We start from the raw sequence: 13,746 nt of genomic DNA on the forward strand, positions 1-13,746 counted from the left end.
CCAATATCGTTCTGACAGAAACGAGGTGAACGACTTCAGTTCCTAGGGTGTAACAACTTTGGTTGCACTATTCTGCAGTTAATCAATTTTAGAACTACAAGGAATGTCCCAGATAGCAAAATCATATTTGCATTTATTGGTCTAGGCTATCTGTTTTGGTTGGCAATCCACTACCTTCTAGAGGATGTCGTTAAACTCAACCTCCACAGTTTCATGTAAACACTTAAAAACAGAACTGGATTTAAATTAAAATCTATTCCAGCCCAGGGGTAGATGGGTGGCACAGGCCACTCCCAGAATTTAGTCAGCCACCCTAAGAGAGATGTTAGGTGTTATTTATTATTTGTTAGTTTGATTATTTAGGCTATATTATGGGTATGTATTAGGCTACAATGCCATGAGCTCAAAAAACGTTTTTTTCCCATTGAAATTAAGTCTAACCTACACATAGCCTATGTGATAAAAAAAAAACGTCATTCTAATTGGCCATTGCTTTACTTGAAAATACTTTGATTCTTGTTGCATTGCCTAAGTTAGCCTTTAGATGTTCTACAACTTCATTATGTAAAAATGCTTTTTTAAATTCTTCTTTGGCCTATACACAAAATAAACAGTTTGGTTATTAATAATGCACAATTTAATACTGAATCTAGGCTTTAAAATGCATTTTAATTTTCACATGTTATATTCATGTGCCACCCCTCTCTGGGTCTGTGCCCCAGCCCGGCGACCCCATCAAAATGTTTGTATCGACACTGACAGACCATGTAATAACCTTTTGAATGTCAGGTAGGCTACTCAGACGCTCAGGTTCAACTTCGTATGGCTACTTCAGTCTTGCAAAATTTTTAGGGATACTTACTTAGTTGGTTACATGGTTTTATTTCAGTTAGCCTAATAGCTGGTTTGATTTGCTTTCAGAGATGATCTTATGGAAAGTACCAGATGCCAATAGGTATGATAAAGGGTATGATGATGTGGGGCAATTTTAATTCCAAAGGCCAAGGGAACTTTATCAGGATGCACAGTATCCTGGACCCATGAAATAACTGGCCTTTAAAAATAAAAATCTGCCTGCCTCTATGGGAATTTGATTTATGCCCCCTATATTTTGAGGAAGAACATTTATTTATTTACGATACATTATTCATTACAAAGAAAAGTAAGGCATTAAGACCAATTCCCAAAAGATGATTTGTTATTCTTCTGTAAGCTTAAAGGAGAATTCCGGTGTGATATTGACCTAAAGTGTGTTGAAACATGATACCGAGTGTGAACGTATGTCTTATAGCTCATCTCGGCTTTTCCCCTGCGCTCAGAAATCTGGCGCTAGTTAGCCGATGCTACTAACAGTTTTTCGATGGGGGTGCCTTGGGCATCGGGCCTAGCCATGCAAATAAATCACTGTTTTACACCATTTACGAGGCTCAAAGTAGCTCCATACTTCATTGGTAGACTTCCGAGGGCCTTCACATTTAAAACCAGATATTGAGAACTTTGAAAAAGCACTGGTAGTTTATTTATAAGACGATTTATACAGACAGTACCTTTAGGAAGTTTACCGTTCACCACCATCTTGAATTTAGTCACGATAAGTCGAGCGATGAGTACGAATGAACAGGTATGATAAGGGATCAGATTCCAAAAATAATTCCGTGGAAATGCATGGATTCCAGTTGCTCCCAGTAGCAGCAACTGGAATCCATGCATTTCCATGGAATTATTTTTGAAGGAGATCTCTGTGTCACCACTTGAACTTCCTGTGCCAGAGATGGTGGGGTAACAGTGGCCGACTGAGGAAGGTGCTGTGGAGATTGCGGAGAGATTGCTGGCTAAACAGCATCATGCAGAGGGGGGCAAGGGGTGTGGTCTGGAAGATTGAGCATTTCTTGATGGTAGGAATCATCATCATCATCCCCGTTATTGTCATCACACGGAAGATGTGCTTGGAGTTGCCCATGCAGGCTCAAAGGGTCTCGCCGTAGTTTCTGATGGCATGAAAAGAGTTTTATTGATCTTGTCTGGATTGAATGGGAATATCCCTGACCCATGAAATCCAGCCTGGGCATTTGCGGGCGTTGCAGCTTTCCTCCAGGCCTTGGAAAACAGTGGCATGAACAACGCCCTGTCAAGACGTTTCCCTCCACTCTCCATGGTGACCCTTCGTCCCTCAAGCCTCCAGAAATGCTTTAAACTCTTGAATAGAGCTCTATCTGCAGGATGCAGATAGTGTGTAGTGTGAGGGGGAAGGCTAAACACACATACATTGTTGTCTTTCATCAAATTCAAAAAGTCAATGTTGTACACATGGGAGGAGTGGCCATCAACAAGGAGCAAGTGGGGTCGTGGATCTCAGTGAATAATTCCGTGTTTATCCATGCACCCATTATCCGACATCCTGAGGAAAGTATACTTGGGAGCCCCAAAGAGCCAACCAGCCTTCATCCTCTTGCCCTTGAAGATGATCAGGTTTGGCCCATACCCACCACCAGCGTTGATGCTGGAAAGGCAGGTTGAGGTTTCTTCTTTTTCTTCAGCAGTGATCTCAAAACAAGGTGACCCAGCCTCGGCAACCACCCTGGTGGAGAGGAAGTGATCTTGGAGCCCAGTCTCATCACAATTCCAGATATGATCTGGAACATTCTCTAACCCTAGTCTGTCAATTGTGTCCTGATATTTTTTGAACCACATATTCACAACAGTGGGGTTGAATCCAGCAGCTCTTTTGGCTGAGAGAGCCTCAGGTTTCCAGATCCTGAGATTCTGGTTGTGTTGAAAAAAAAAACCCTTAACCATTTGTAACCAGCCTTTTCCATTACTTCACTGAATCCCCTGCTTCCTTTCTTGGTGACAAACTGGTAGGCCAGTTGCTGTATATCACTCATCCTTAGGGGGAATCCTCATTTTCCTAATGTGACAATAATCTCCCCAAGCTCTACCTCATCCTCACTGCTGATGATCGGCTTTCTTCCTGTTGTGTGCCCTAAGTGACCATTACCTTTTACCCTGCGCTGAAGAATTGACTTGGGTACGTTCCATGCCCTACCCAGTAGTCTAATGTTAGGGACCCCACCATTCTCAATGATCTCCCTGTATTCTTCTATCGCTCCTTTCATTCTTTCTTGTCTCCACTGATTTAATTTTATTGCTATTTTAATGCTATTTTCTTGAAGATTCCGTACTCCCACACACAGATACACACACTCACACACACACAACCTTCAAACCGCAGTAAAAATGTCCCTTGCCCTTAAACATCTGTAGTAATAAAGTATTACAACTGTCCCACATTAGGCTAATCATACTGTCCCACTTAAGGACACTACTTGTGGGACAATAGAAAAATTAATTAAAATTAAATATATAGCTTATACCATGCTATTCTATTTTTTAATGAACCTTTTTCGTATATTGGGACACCTTACAGGATGTTATGTTCATCTGCCAAGTCATGTAGCCTATTTTTTGGACTAAGCCTATGCTATGTCCTACATCGTTCAATTCATAGCACTTTCTTTCAAATTTGCATATTAGACAAAATATTTTATCTTGTCATGACAAGGAGGCTGATGGTAAGCCTATAGACGTTGTTGCTCCGACCTGACCTAGTTGTTCTTATCTGGCTTGGCATTCATGAAACGTGTTGAGCTAGGAGAACCAGACATCAAGCCTCATTATTACTTATCTTGGATTTCTTCTGCTTCTGTGAAATATCTCTCCGATGCCAAGGCAACATCCTAAATACAATATACATCAACAAAATGGGAAAACAACTGTTTTGACGTAAATACTGTGTTGTACAGATAGCCATGTTAGCATGCAATCCAGCTTGCACCAAACTGGCTTTCTTGTAATATCACTTTGTACCATGTTTAGCACTGTACCCAATGGAAATCAATGGAAGAGTGCAGTGTAACTCAGATCTTGACATCATTAAAAATGACCTAGAAGTCAAGTCAAGTTTATTTATATAGCGCATTTCACACACATGGGTAATTCAATGTGCATAACTAAATAAAAGCAAAGCATAGTAAATACAAATATACAAGGGCAATAGTTCAAATGCATGAAATAGAATGCTTAAAAAACAAACAACACAAACTACCATCATTGAAAGACAGAGTGCATCTGATCAGGAAGAAAATGTGATCAGTTAGCAGAACACATCTGAGAACAGCTGGGTCTTAAGTCTAGATTTGAACTTGGCTATAGTTGTTATCAAAAACTGCCATATGTCATCAGAAACTGCTTCACCATGTCTAGTTCGAACAGCATTTTTTACCAACAAGGATTTGAGAGGTCTGAAAGGTGTGTACTGCTGAAGCATGTCTGTCTGAATGAGATCCATGTTCCATTTAGTGATTTATAATAATAAAAATAATAAAATGTATTTATATAGCACTTTTCAAGCACAGAGCACAAAGTGCTTTACAGTCAAACAAACAAAACAATAGTAGTAGTAATAATAATAATAATAATAATAATAATAATAATAATAATAAAATAGTAATACATTTAGTAATAAATAAAAGGACAAACTATCAAACACAAACTTAACTCAATATAGGAAACAAAAGGAAAAAAACATACAGTACAGTACAAGACAAAATAAACAAACAAAAATGATAGTATAAATTACAGTAGCAGAGACATGAGTGGAATCATTTACTATTTAAGGAAAGCAATTGTATATAAGTGGGTCTTAACAAACAAGCTATACCTCCCAACAAAATGATGGATTGTTTTTGCAGTATTTACGAATGTTAACACACAACATCCCACAATAGCAAAAACAATATTCCAAACCTTAGATAGATTAAAAACCTCTGCTTCTGCTACCAAGCGGTTTTATCCCAGGTGCATTGCCTTGGATACAGTACAGTTTTTTTCAGTCGCTAACAAGCGTTTGTCTAACCAGTTGTCACATTTTCAAAACTCTAAACACAATTGGCACAGCATCGGTCTTTTGTGGCCATACCATTCACACATTTCATGTCGTTTTCACACAATATGCAGTCAGTGAACACATTTCCACAATGCTTACATTTTCTTAATAAACAAGCTATACCTCCCAACAAAATTATGGATTGTTTTGCAGTATTTACAAATGTTAACACACAACATCCCACAATTGCAAAAACAATATTCCAAACCTTAGATACAGTTTACAGTTTTTCTCAGTCTTTTCTCATATCACTATTAACATTTGCACAGCAGTTAGTGCATTTCTCAAAACAATTAGTGCAAACTGCAAAATCTAGTGGATAACCTGCAAAAGCACGTCAGTTGCTCAAAATGGATAGTCCATTCCTCAAAAGCAAGTATTTATGTCAATGAAACTGCCAGTGTCATCAAAATGAGAAGTCTTCACACCATCGTTTATGAACAAGATAGTAAATGGCTTTGTCATGTTTTCATTATGGCAGTTTATTCTCTCAGTGTTTTTCCATGCAAAAAAAGGTCAGAACTTGGTGACACTACCTGAACATGCTCAAGACAGCACTATACAGTACTTGTACAGCCATTTGAAAACTACAGTAAAGTTAGAAATTGCTGTAGTTAGGAGAGTGAGTACAAGACACTGAATATGTACGTTTCACATTTTTACTGCTTATGCCCTTTGCAATTCTATGGCATTGTAACATAATTTGATAACTAGTTCACCAGTTTTGTATGTAATGACTCAAGCAATGAAATGAAGACTATTCGTTTTATTGGGAACGACTATTCAGCATCCATAAGTTAGTTCATTTTGACTGACATGACAAAGCAACTGATACATGTCCAAAAGCATTTGCAATTTGTTCAGAGGAAGGAGAAATTGCTACTATGATGTGCACAAATGACTAAACGTTGTGGAGGTTGAACTAATAGTTATGAGAATTTTCATTCTGATCTGAGAAAAGCATCAAAGCGACTGAAAAAAACTGTAAAAACCTCTGCTTCTGCTCTGCTTCTGCTGCCAAGCGGTTTTAGCATCGCCTTGGATACTGTTATGTCAGATGCGATGTTGATGAAAATGTGGCCTAACCCTGAAGATTGCAGAGATTAGATACAGTAATTTTGTGCTTTTTTTAGCCCCCCCCCCTTTTTATCTGGGCTTTTTGCTGTTGTTTTTTGTTCAGAATGCTCTTGTGTGTTTCATGGGTATTTTGTTCACTGCAAGCAATACTGTAAAACTTTTTCTGTTCTATCATACTGTAAACACTATTTCTACTTTACCTCCTGTATAAACAGTAAAGGGAAAAAATGATTTGCTTTTTACTGGAATGCTTTTGATGTGAACATTACATGTGGACATACAGTTCCCAACCAAGAAATTTATTGCAAAAACAGTGGATTGCATGTTTTGCATGCAAATACATGTAAAACTGAAATATAAAAGCCTATGCCATTTTTGTAATGTCAACAATAGCCAGTATTTTAAAACCTGGTGTACTTTGATTGACTGCATGTACCTTGTGAAGTGAAAACAAGTGTTATTCTTTGACAGAATAATTTTATTTTGAGTCAGATTTCCAATGTTTTGGTAAAGTTAGTGTGTGCAGAGAAAGGTGTGTTAGTATATATTTAACAAAATGTGTTTTTGAGAAGAAAATTATCCATTTGGCCAATTGTGTTTTGTAGGTGTGAGTCTGTGTTAAGAGTTTAGAAAAAGTATCTGTATGGGTAAGCGCTTGTTAGCGATGGAAAAAAACTGTAATAGACACTGGGGTTAACAACTGAATTCAAACAGATATCTAGTGCCAAATGACTGAAGTGTGGCCTATAATCAGACTGCTTATTTGGTGCATCATGGTATGGGAAAACAATTACATGTAAGAAGCTTGCTGAGCAGCTGAAATGCTATATTGTGCAAGAATGGGACAACATTGAATTTAATTTTGAGAACTCCAGCAACTAGTTAACACAGTTCCTAAATAATTAGAGACTATTGTCAAAAGAAGAGATGGTGCAAATTAGTGGTAAATATGCCTCTGTCCCAACTTCTTTGAGACATGTTGCTGGCTTCAAATTCAAAATGAGCATATATTTTCCATAAAATACCGCTAGTACAATTATCCGTTTCAACATTTCATATGTTGTTTTTGCAACTAAGGATGGGTTTACATGTTTTGCAGATTATCAGGTTCTGTTTTTATTCATATTTTACACAGCAACCCAACTTTTTGGAAATGGAGTTGTATTTCTTGTGCCCATCCCTGACTCATGTTTGTTTCACAACTTCAACTTCCACAGCTATTTGACTAAATCATTTGTAACACTGCAGCAAACAGTCTTGAATGTCTGCAGTGAAGTGTATCTAATGTCTCCCTAGATTCAAATGTAGAATTATGCATGTGTGTGATGTGAAACATAGACCAAAGACAAAAGAATCTTACCTTGAATTTCTGTTCTTTGTGAACCCCCTATGTCTGTCTCTCACACTGAAACTTGATGTTCTGTGTTTGGTTTAACAGGCTGCTACAGTTCACTATGTAAAGCGTTTGAGGATACTGGCAGATGTGAGACTGGGCATCCGTGGCTTGGATCTAAATTTGTCTGAATAATATTTGTATATGCGCAGAGGGGGATATTTGTAACTCGTATATTGATTTTTACAAATATAGATGTGCATTTCTAAATAAAATGCCATTTGGGTGTACTGTGGAGTGGGTAAGACTGTTTTTAATGGCAGGCTAACACATACTGATGACTTGCACCTAGCACCTGCGAACTCTGCAACTAGAAGGACTGCAGGAAACATGTTGAAAACAGTCTCCACTGATAAATATCACACTTGCTAACTGCCAACTTGGAAATAAGGTCCTATGTCCAAAATCCTGAACCACCCCTAACAAGTTATGCCTTTTACAACAAGCTTTTTGATGGAAAAGTGCCGTTTCATTTTCATAATCTTTGTTTAGTGAACACATAAAACCGTCAGTTTGTAAGCAAAATCAAGAACTACGATCTTTGAGTTTGTTTATTGTTACCTAGCAACCGAGGCTTTAAGTGTTAAAACTTATTGCAATTTCATCATGTAGCTACAAGAGATGCGGTAGCGCAGTGGCTAGAGGAGTGAGCTCTGACCCCAAGGATTGTTTGTTCAGGATTAATTAGGATTAATCATTCTGCCAATGTTAGTTTTGGACAGGATATTTTATTATTGTTGTGTTTACCATTGACTTTAAACAACAATTTATTTTTTCATGTAACCCTCAAGGTATGCAGAATTGGAAACACTAAACCAACAAATTACAATGTTAATAATGTTAACTATGGTTAACAATGTTAACTATGGTAACAATGTTAACCATGTTACTTAGTTAACTTAGCTAATGTTATCTAGCAGTTATGCTAACAATGTTAACTATGCTAACTATGTTAACCATGTTACTTAGCTAACTCAGCTAATGTTTGCTAGAAGCTATACTAACAATGCTAACCATGTTACTTAGCTAGGTTGCTATGCTGTTGCTAGGGTACTTGAGGTGGTTGCTAGGCTGTTGCTAGGTTAGTTATGGTGGTTGCTATGCTGGTTGCTAGGGTAATCATGTTGATTGCTATGTTTGTTGCTAGGTTGTCATTGTGGAAGTGGTTGATAGGTTGTTGCTAGGGTACTTGAGTTGGTTGCTAGGCTGTTGCTAGGTTAATTGTGGTGGTTGCTATGCTGGTTGCTATGTTAATCTCATTTGTTGCTATATTGGTTGCTAGGTTGTAACTGTGGAAGTGGTTGCAATAGGCTGTTGCTAGGGTATTTGACATGGTTGCTAGGCTGTTGCTAGGGTAGTTATGGTTGCTAGGCTGTTTCTAGGGTAGTTATGGTGGTTGCTATGCTGGTTGCTAGGTTAATGGTGCTAAAAACATAACAAACTGTTCCAGCAAATCACAGACGAGATGCACGTTTAGGAGAATTTTAGATTGCACGGGAGCAGCACGGGAGGGAGGGGGAGGAAGTAGCGAGCTAGCTCTCTGTTTTGTTTGAAAGTCAACAGAAGTGACGTTACCCAGCATCACTCAGAGCACCTTTAATGATGGTACATGTTGGTTGCTATGCTGGAAGTTGCTATGAAGTTTACATGAACCACGTGACCTTAATGAATTTTAAACACCCATTGTCGCAACTCTACCTTTATGCGGCTCTGGCCTGGCCACCTGGCACAGGATTCTAATTGCTTAATGGCCCTATTGTGATGTCATCAGCCCAATGCTAAATGTGAATAGTTTTTAATGAATAGTTCATTAAAAAATTCATTAAAACATCAAAGCCCACATGTCCTACGTAAGACCTACGCAACACAGTTTGAATAAAGTATCTACGTTAAGTGGTTGAAGCTGCATTAACTGTGTTAGAAGAAGAAGAAGAAGCCTAGGAAGAACAGTAGAGAAGAAGCCTAGGAAGAACAGTACAGTGCATTTTCATGCACTGTAATGATAACGTTTCCGCATGACTGATGTGTTAACCCCCAAAACGGAATAAAGTGTTAAGTGGGGCCATTCCAGTTGGTTGTACAGTACATCGGTTAGGTTTTGGTATGTGAGGCAAGATGAATCTAATTACTGTTTCGAGGCTTGCATATGCCCATTTTAAATTGTGATATCACCAGTTAACATAGGCGTATATTTTTCACATATGTTACCCTGTGTTAAACTTAGACTAAAAGTCCAATATATAGATAGAAATCAATTTTGTAAACATCCTACAACATATTTTACAACATATCCTAAATGGTTGTTACTTGACATCAGAAGTCATCGCTACCTGGAGGCTAGTAGATGCGAGTGTTTATCACAACCAAGATGCAGTCATATCAGATGAGTGGTAAAATAATTCAGCAAATTTAGCTGCTGTTGGACATGGTGTGCTGTCAATTTGCGGGGCATCTGACGTGGAAATATGTAAAATGCATGACTTTGGTATAATGATGTGCGTTTAAAGTTTGCAAAATAACGATTTTTGAAAACGTCCATATGAAAAACATGGCCACAAGATAACAAGATAACAATGATCATTGTAATTTTAGAATCCTTATTATTGCCAAAATGTTACATTAATGAGTCCACTGTGGTGTATGGAGGAGTGGCCTTACAGAGCAGTTATTGGCTTTTATCCATGAGCCAAAAATACATTTTCTGCCTTTTCTCTTTCCAGAAGGCACAGACTTTCAAAAAAGTACATTTCTATTACATAAATGACACCATTTCAAGACACATTCATCATTCCAGCAGTGAAATACTCCTTTAAATCATCAACTTTAGAGGGACTCACTTCAGCTACAAAAACTTTAGTGGAGGAACAACAGTCAAAGATACAAAGTTTAGTGGGGGGAAAGTGGATGAAAACTCCCCCCTTAGGGAATATGTGATATTACTGTGAAACAAAAAGCTAAATATTTGTAGAATTGTTGTCCTAGTTTTGAATGGGTAAAACACTCCCTCCCTGTCAAAGCGATGCCCCTCATGCATTAACAGCAACACCAAAAGTAAACAACTAAAGTAAACTAAATCAATTGTGGAGCCATAACATACAATCAATAAATTGATTACAAGCTACTATATTTGATCGATATATTGACAAAAGCCAACTGGCTATGTAAGATAGCTAGTTGACTAGCTATCTGATGCTACCCTGAGGTAAGTTTTAAAAAAAAGTTCAAATATTTTGATTTAACCACCTACTTAATGATTTAATGAAAAACAATGGATGTGACCTCTTGAAGATGTTACAGTAGCTACTGTAATTATGATGGAAATCAATGATGTCGTGGAACTGCACAATATGGCTTCAAAAAGTAATGTAATTCTGTAAAAGGTATTATGTAAATTGTTTTATCAAATTATCAAATAGTAAGATTATTTAGTTGTCAAACCATTCAAATGGTTGTCAAACCATACAGATTAGTCAAATCATTCCAAAACGGTCAAATGATGCAGAGCATATGCAAACAGACTGGTGTTCTTTATTCCTCTGAGTTTCTTAGCAACAAGTTTGTCAAAGCAGCTCTTTGCTATGGGTTCCAACCTTGGGCATCAGGTGACGAATCACAAAGGGCACAAAATGACACAAACTAATAGCAAAGGTTTTATGTTTCCAGCTGTAACATGTCCACAGGCTTCTTCAACTGAGCCAGGTGCAGAGGTCTCAGGTTGTCACCTGGCTTCAGGGTATGCTGCTGCTGAATGAAGTGATTGGCCCCACTGCACAGCAATAACAGTTTTAGATTTGTAATAATTGTTTTTTAATTGTTCGTATTTCACCTTTACTCAGTAAGAAATGTGTAATTCAGAAAAGTTTGTTCTGAACAGCCATGAACTACTAGGCAATACCACCAAGCATTTGAGATTAGTGACATGAGAATTGAGAATTATTCTCACTTTTTACATCAGATCCATGGAGGCTCTAACCTGGCCAGCTCCTTCACTGTCCCTTGTGTGACTTTCATTCCAGATTAGATCACCACTGATTAAGCTGTTATTGTAAGAGAAAAAAAATGGCATTGTAAGGTCATGCTGAATTCTGTGTACCTTAGTCACTTGGGGGTCAATGTGTTTGTCCCTCGCCGGATTCAGTAGGAAGTGACTGTGTCAGAGTGTTATGATCCACCTTGGGATTAACATGGAATTAATTTGAGTGTAACTGAAGGTAACAGCATTGGCAGTCATAGACTGTCAACCTGCATGTGAAATCTGATGTGCTATATAAACCATGCTGCAAACATGTCAGTAAACACACTTAACTCTCTACCAACTGGACTGACTGACTGACTGGAGGTAAGATACATTTGAGTGAAGTTGAGGTTTGCACGTTCATAGAGTTAAACAAAAGGTAATTAATGGTACAGAAAATACATTGTAGAGATGCTTATGATAGGAGAATTGATTATTTTAAAATACAATATAATCAAAACTCTGTCCCAAATCTCCCAATGTTTTATTGTACAATCATTATACTCCAGAAGCTGGTGTATTTTCTTCATAAAAGTGATGATGATGATTCTAATGTGCTTGTCTTTCACAGGATGGCCCGTACCCCCAATGATTTATTGTACAATCATTATACTCCAGAAGCTGGTGTATTTTCTTCATAAAAGTGATGATGATGATTCTAATGTGCTTGTCTTTCACAGGATGGCCCGTACCCCACAGTGCACTATTCTGCTCTTTCTGTCGGCACTGGCTGTGCCATCACAGTGCTTCCACCTGCAGCCCTGTGTACTGGTCAATGAGACTGTGTCCGTGGAGAAAGAGGGCTGCCCGAGGTGCCTGGTGTTCCAGACCACCATCTGCAGTGGACACTGCCTGACCAAAGTATGTTTGGGTGTATACAAGAGTGTGCTTGTCTGTTGTGCTGTGTGTGTGTGTGTGTGTGTGTGTGTGTGTGTGTGTGTGTGTGTGTGTGTGTGTGTGCATTCTGTTTAATGTTTTTGTTACTTGGCGACTACACATCTGTGTGTGTGTGCACACATGCATGTAAAGCCTGAGACACTCCAAGCCGACGGTCGCCAGCGCTCTGTTTTTGATATGATACATTTGCATTCTTCCCGACATATTTGTCCCAAAAGTCAGGCTATGTGCCATGCACAATTCTGCACGTTTTCTATTATATTCAAGTCTGGAGACTGGGAAGGCCATGGCAACTTTAACCTTAACATTCAACTTTCACCGATGGTGAGGGAGAGCTTTGATTGCTGTTTATCTCTCCAACCTGTTGGCAAGTAGCCATCATACAGTACATTCAATCCTTTGCAGAGACACACACTACCTTTTCCCCTAGTCTCTTTCTTTTTCCCTCAAGGGCTGGCATCAGTGCCATTTGTGACTTGTCATCAGACATACAGTATATTAGTTTTGATTAGAAGAAGCTTTATTGTAATACTGTCTGGTAATCAAAAGGGCTGTGAAGATTTTAAGCTCTGCTGTTTCATGTTTTGGATGCCCACACTTTTGTATTTCCATGCGTCAATGTCATGCTAGTTGAACATTGGCAGTAGTTATTATTTGACTTTTAAATTTAAATGTTTTGTTTTTGTTTTTGTTTTCCATTTGCATTTTCCAGGAGCCTGTGTACAAAAGCCCATTCTCCATGGTGTCCCAGCATGTGTGCACATATGGCAACTTCCGTTATGAGACGGTACGTCTGCCTGACTGTGCTGATGGCGTGGACCCTTTCGTGAGCTACCCAGTGGCCCTGAGCTGTAAGTGTAGTTTGTGCTCCATGGATACATCTGACTGCACCCTGGAGAGCCTGGGGCCTGAATTTTGCATGAGTGAGAGAATGCATGCCTATGAGAGTCAGAGACTGCCTCACTATGACTATTAGCTGCCTGTGTAGACAGTTTGTGCTGAATTCCAATCTCATGCATTTTATTGATTAATAAGCACCCCAGTAGAGTAGTGTTGTGTCAATGGATGTAATGGTCTCTTCTCTCAATAAATGTCCCTCAAATAAACTAACACTCAGTGTAGTTTACAATATTTTGTGTCTACTGTGGAAAAATGTGGGTGGGAGGATTGGTTGTGGATGTCCACGTCCACAGCTGAGATGCCCTTGAGTAAGGCACCTAACCCCCAACTGCTCCCAGGGTGCCACAGCAGTGGCTGCCCACTGCTCCAGGTTTGTGTGTGTTCATTATTCATGCTCATTTCGTGCTTTATGTGTTCTTTAACCATGAATGGGTAAATGCAGAGATAGAATTTCCCTTTAGATCATCTTAAGTTTCTAACAAAAGCTAGTTAAATATGATGAATATGTTTGGTGCTTCT

The 13,746-nt window shown here is 38.6% G+C and overlaps 1 protein-coding gene across 1 annotated transcript; it reads left to right on the forward strand.

The window, feature by feature from the left end:
- Nucleotides 1–11,708: 11,708 nt before the first annotated feature.
- On the forward strand, nucleotides 11,709–13,419 carry lhb (luteinizing hormone subunit beta). Its single transcript, XM_048269697.1, has 3 exons — nucleotides 11,709–11,754; nucleotides 12,111–12,291; nucleotides 13,040–13,419. Exons 2-3 carry the CDS (start codon nucleotides 12,112–12,114, stop codon nucleotides 13,301–13,303), a joined length of 444 nt encoding a protein of 147 aa, XP_048125654.1. The 5' UTR covers nucleotides 11,709–11,754; nucleotide 12,111; the 3' UTR covers nucleotides 13,304–13,419.
- Nucleotides 13,420–13,746: the final 327 nt, after the last annotated feature.

Source organism: Alosa alosa, chromosome 18 (assembly GCF_017589495.1).
Source record: "Alosa alosa isolate M-15738 ecotype Scorff River chromosome 18, AALO_Geno_1.1, whole genome shotgun sequence".
In the NCBI taxonomy this organism is placed as follows: domain Eukaryota; kingdom Metazoa; phylum Chordata; class Actinopteri; order Clupeiformes; family Clupeidae; genus Alosa; species Alosa alosa.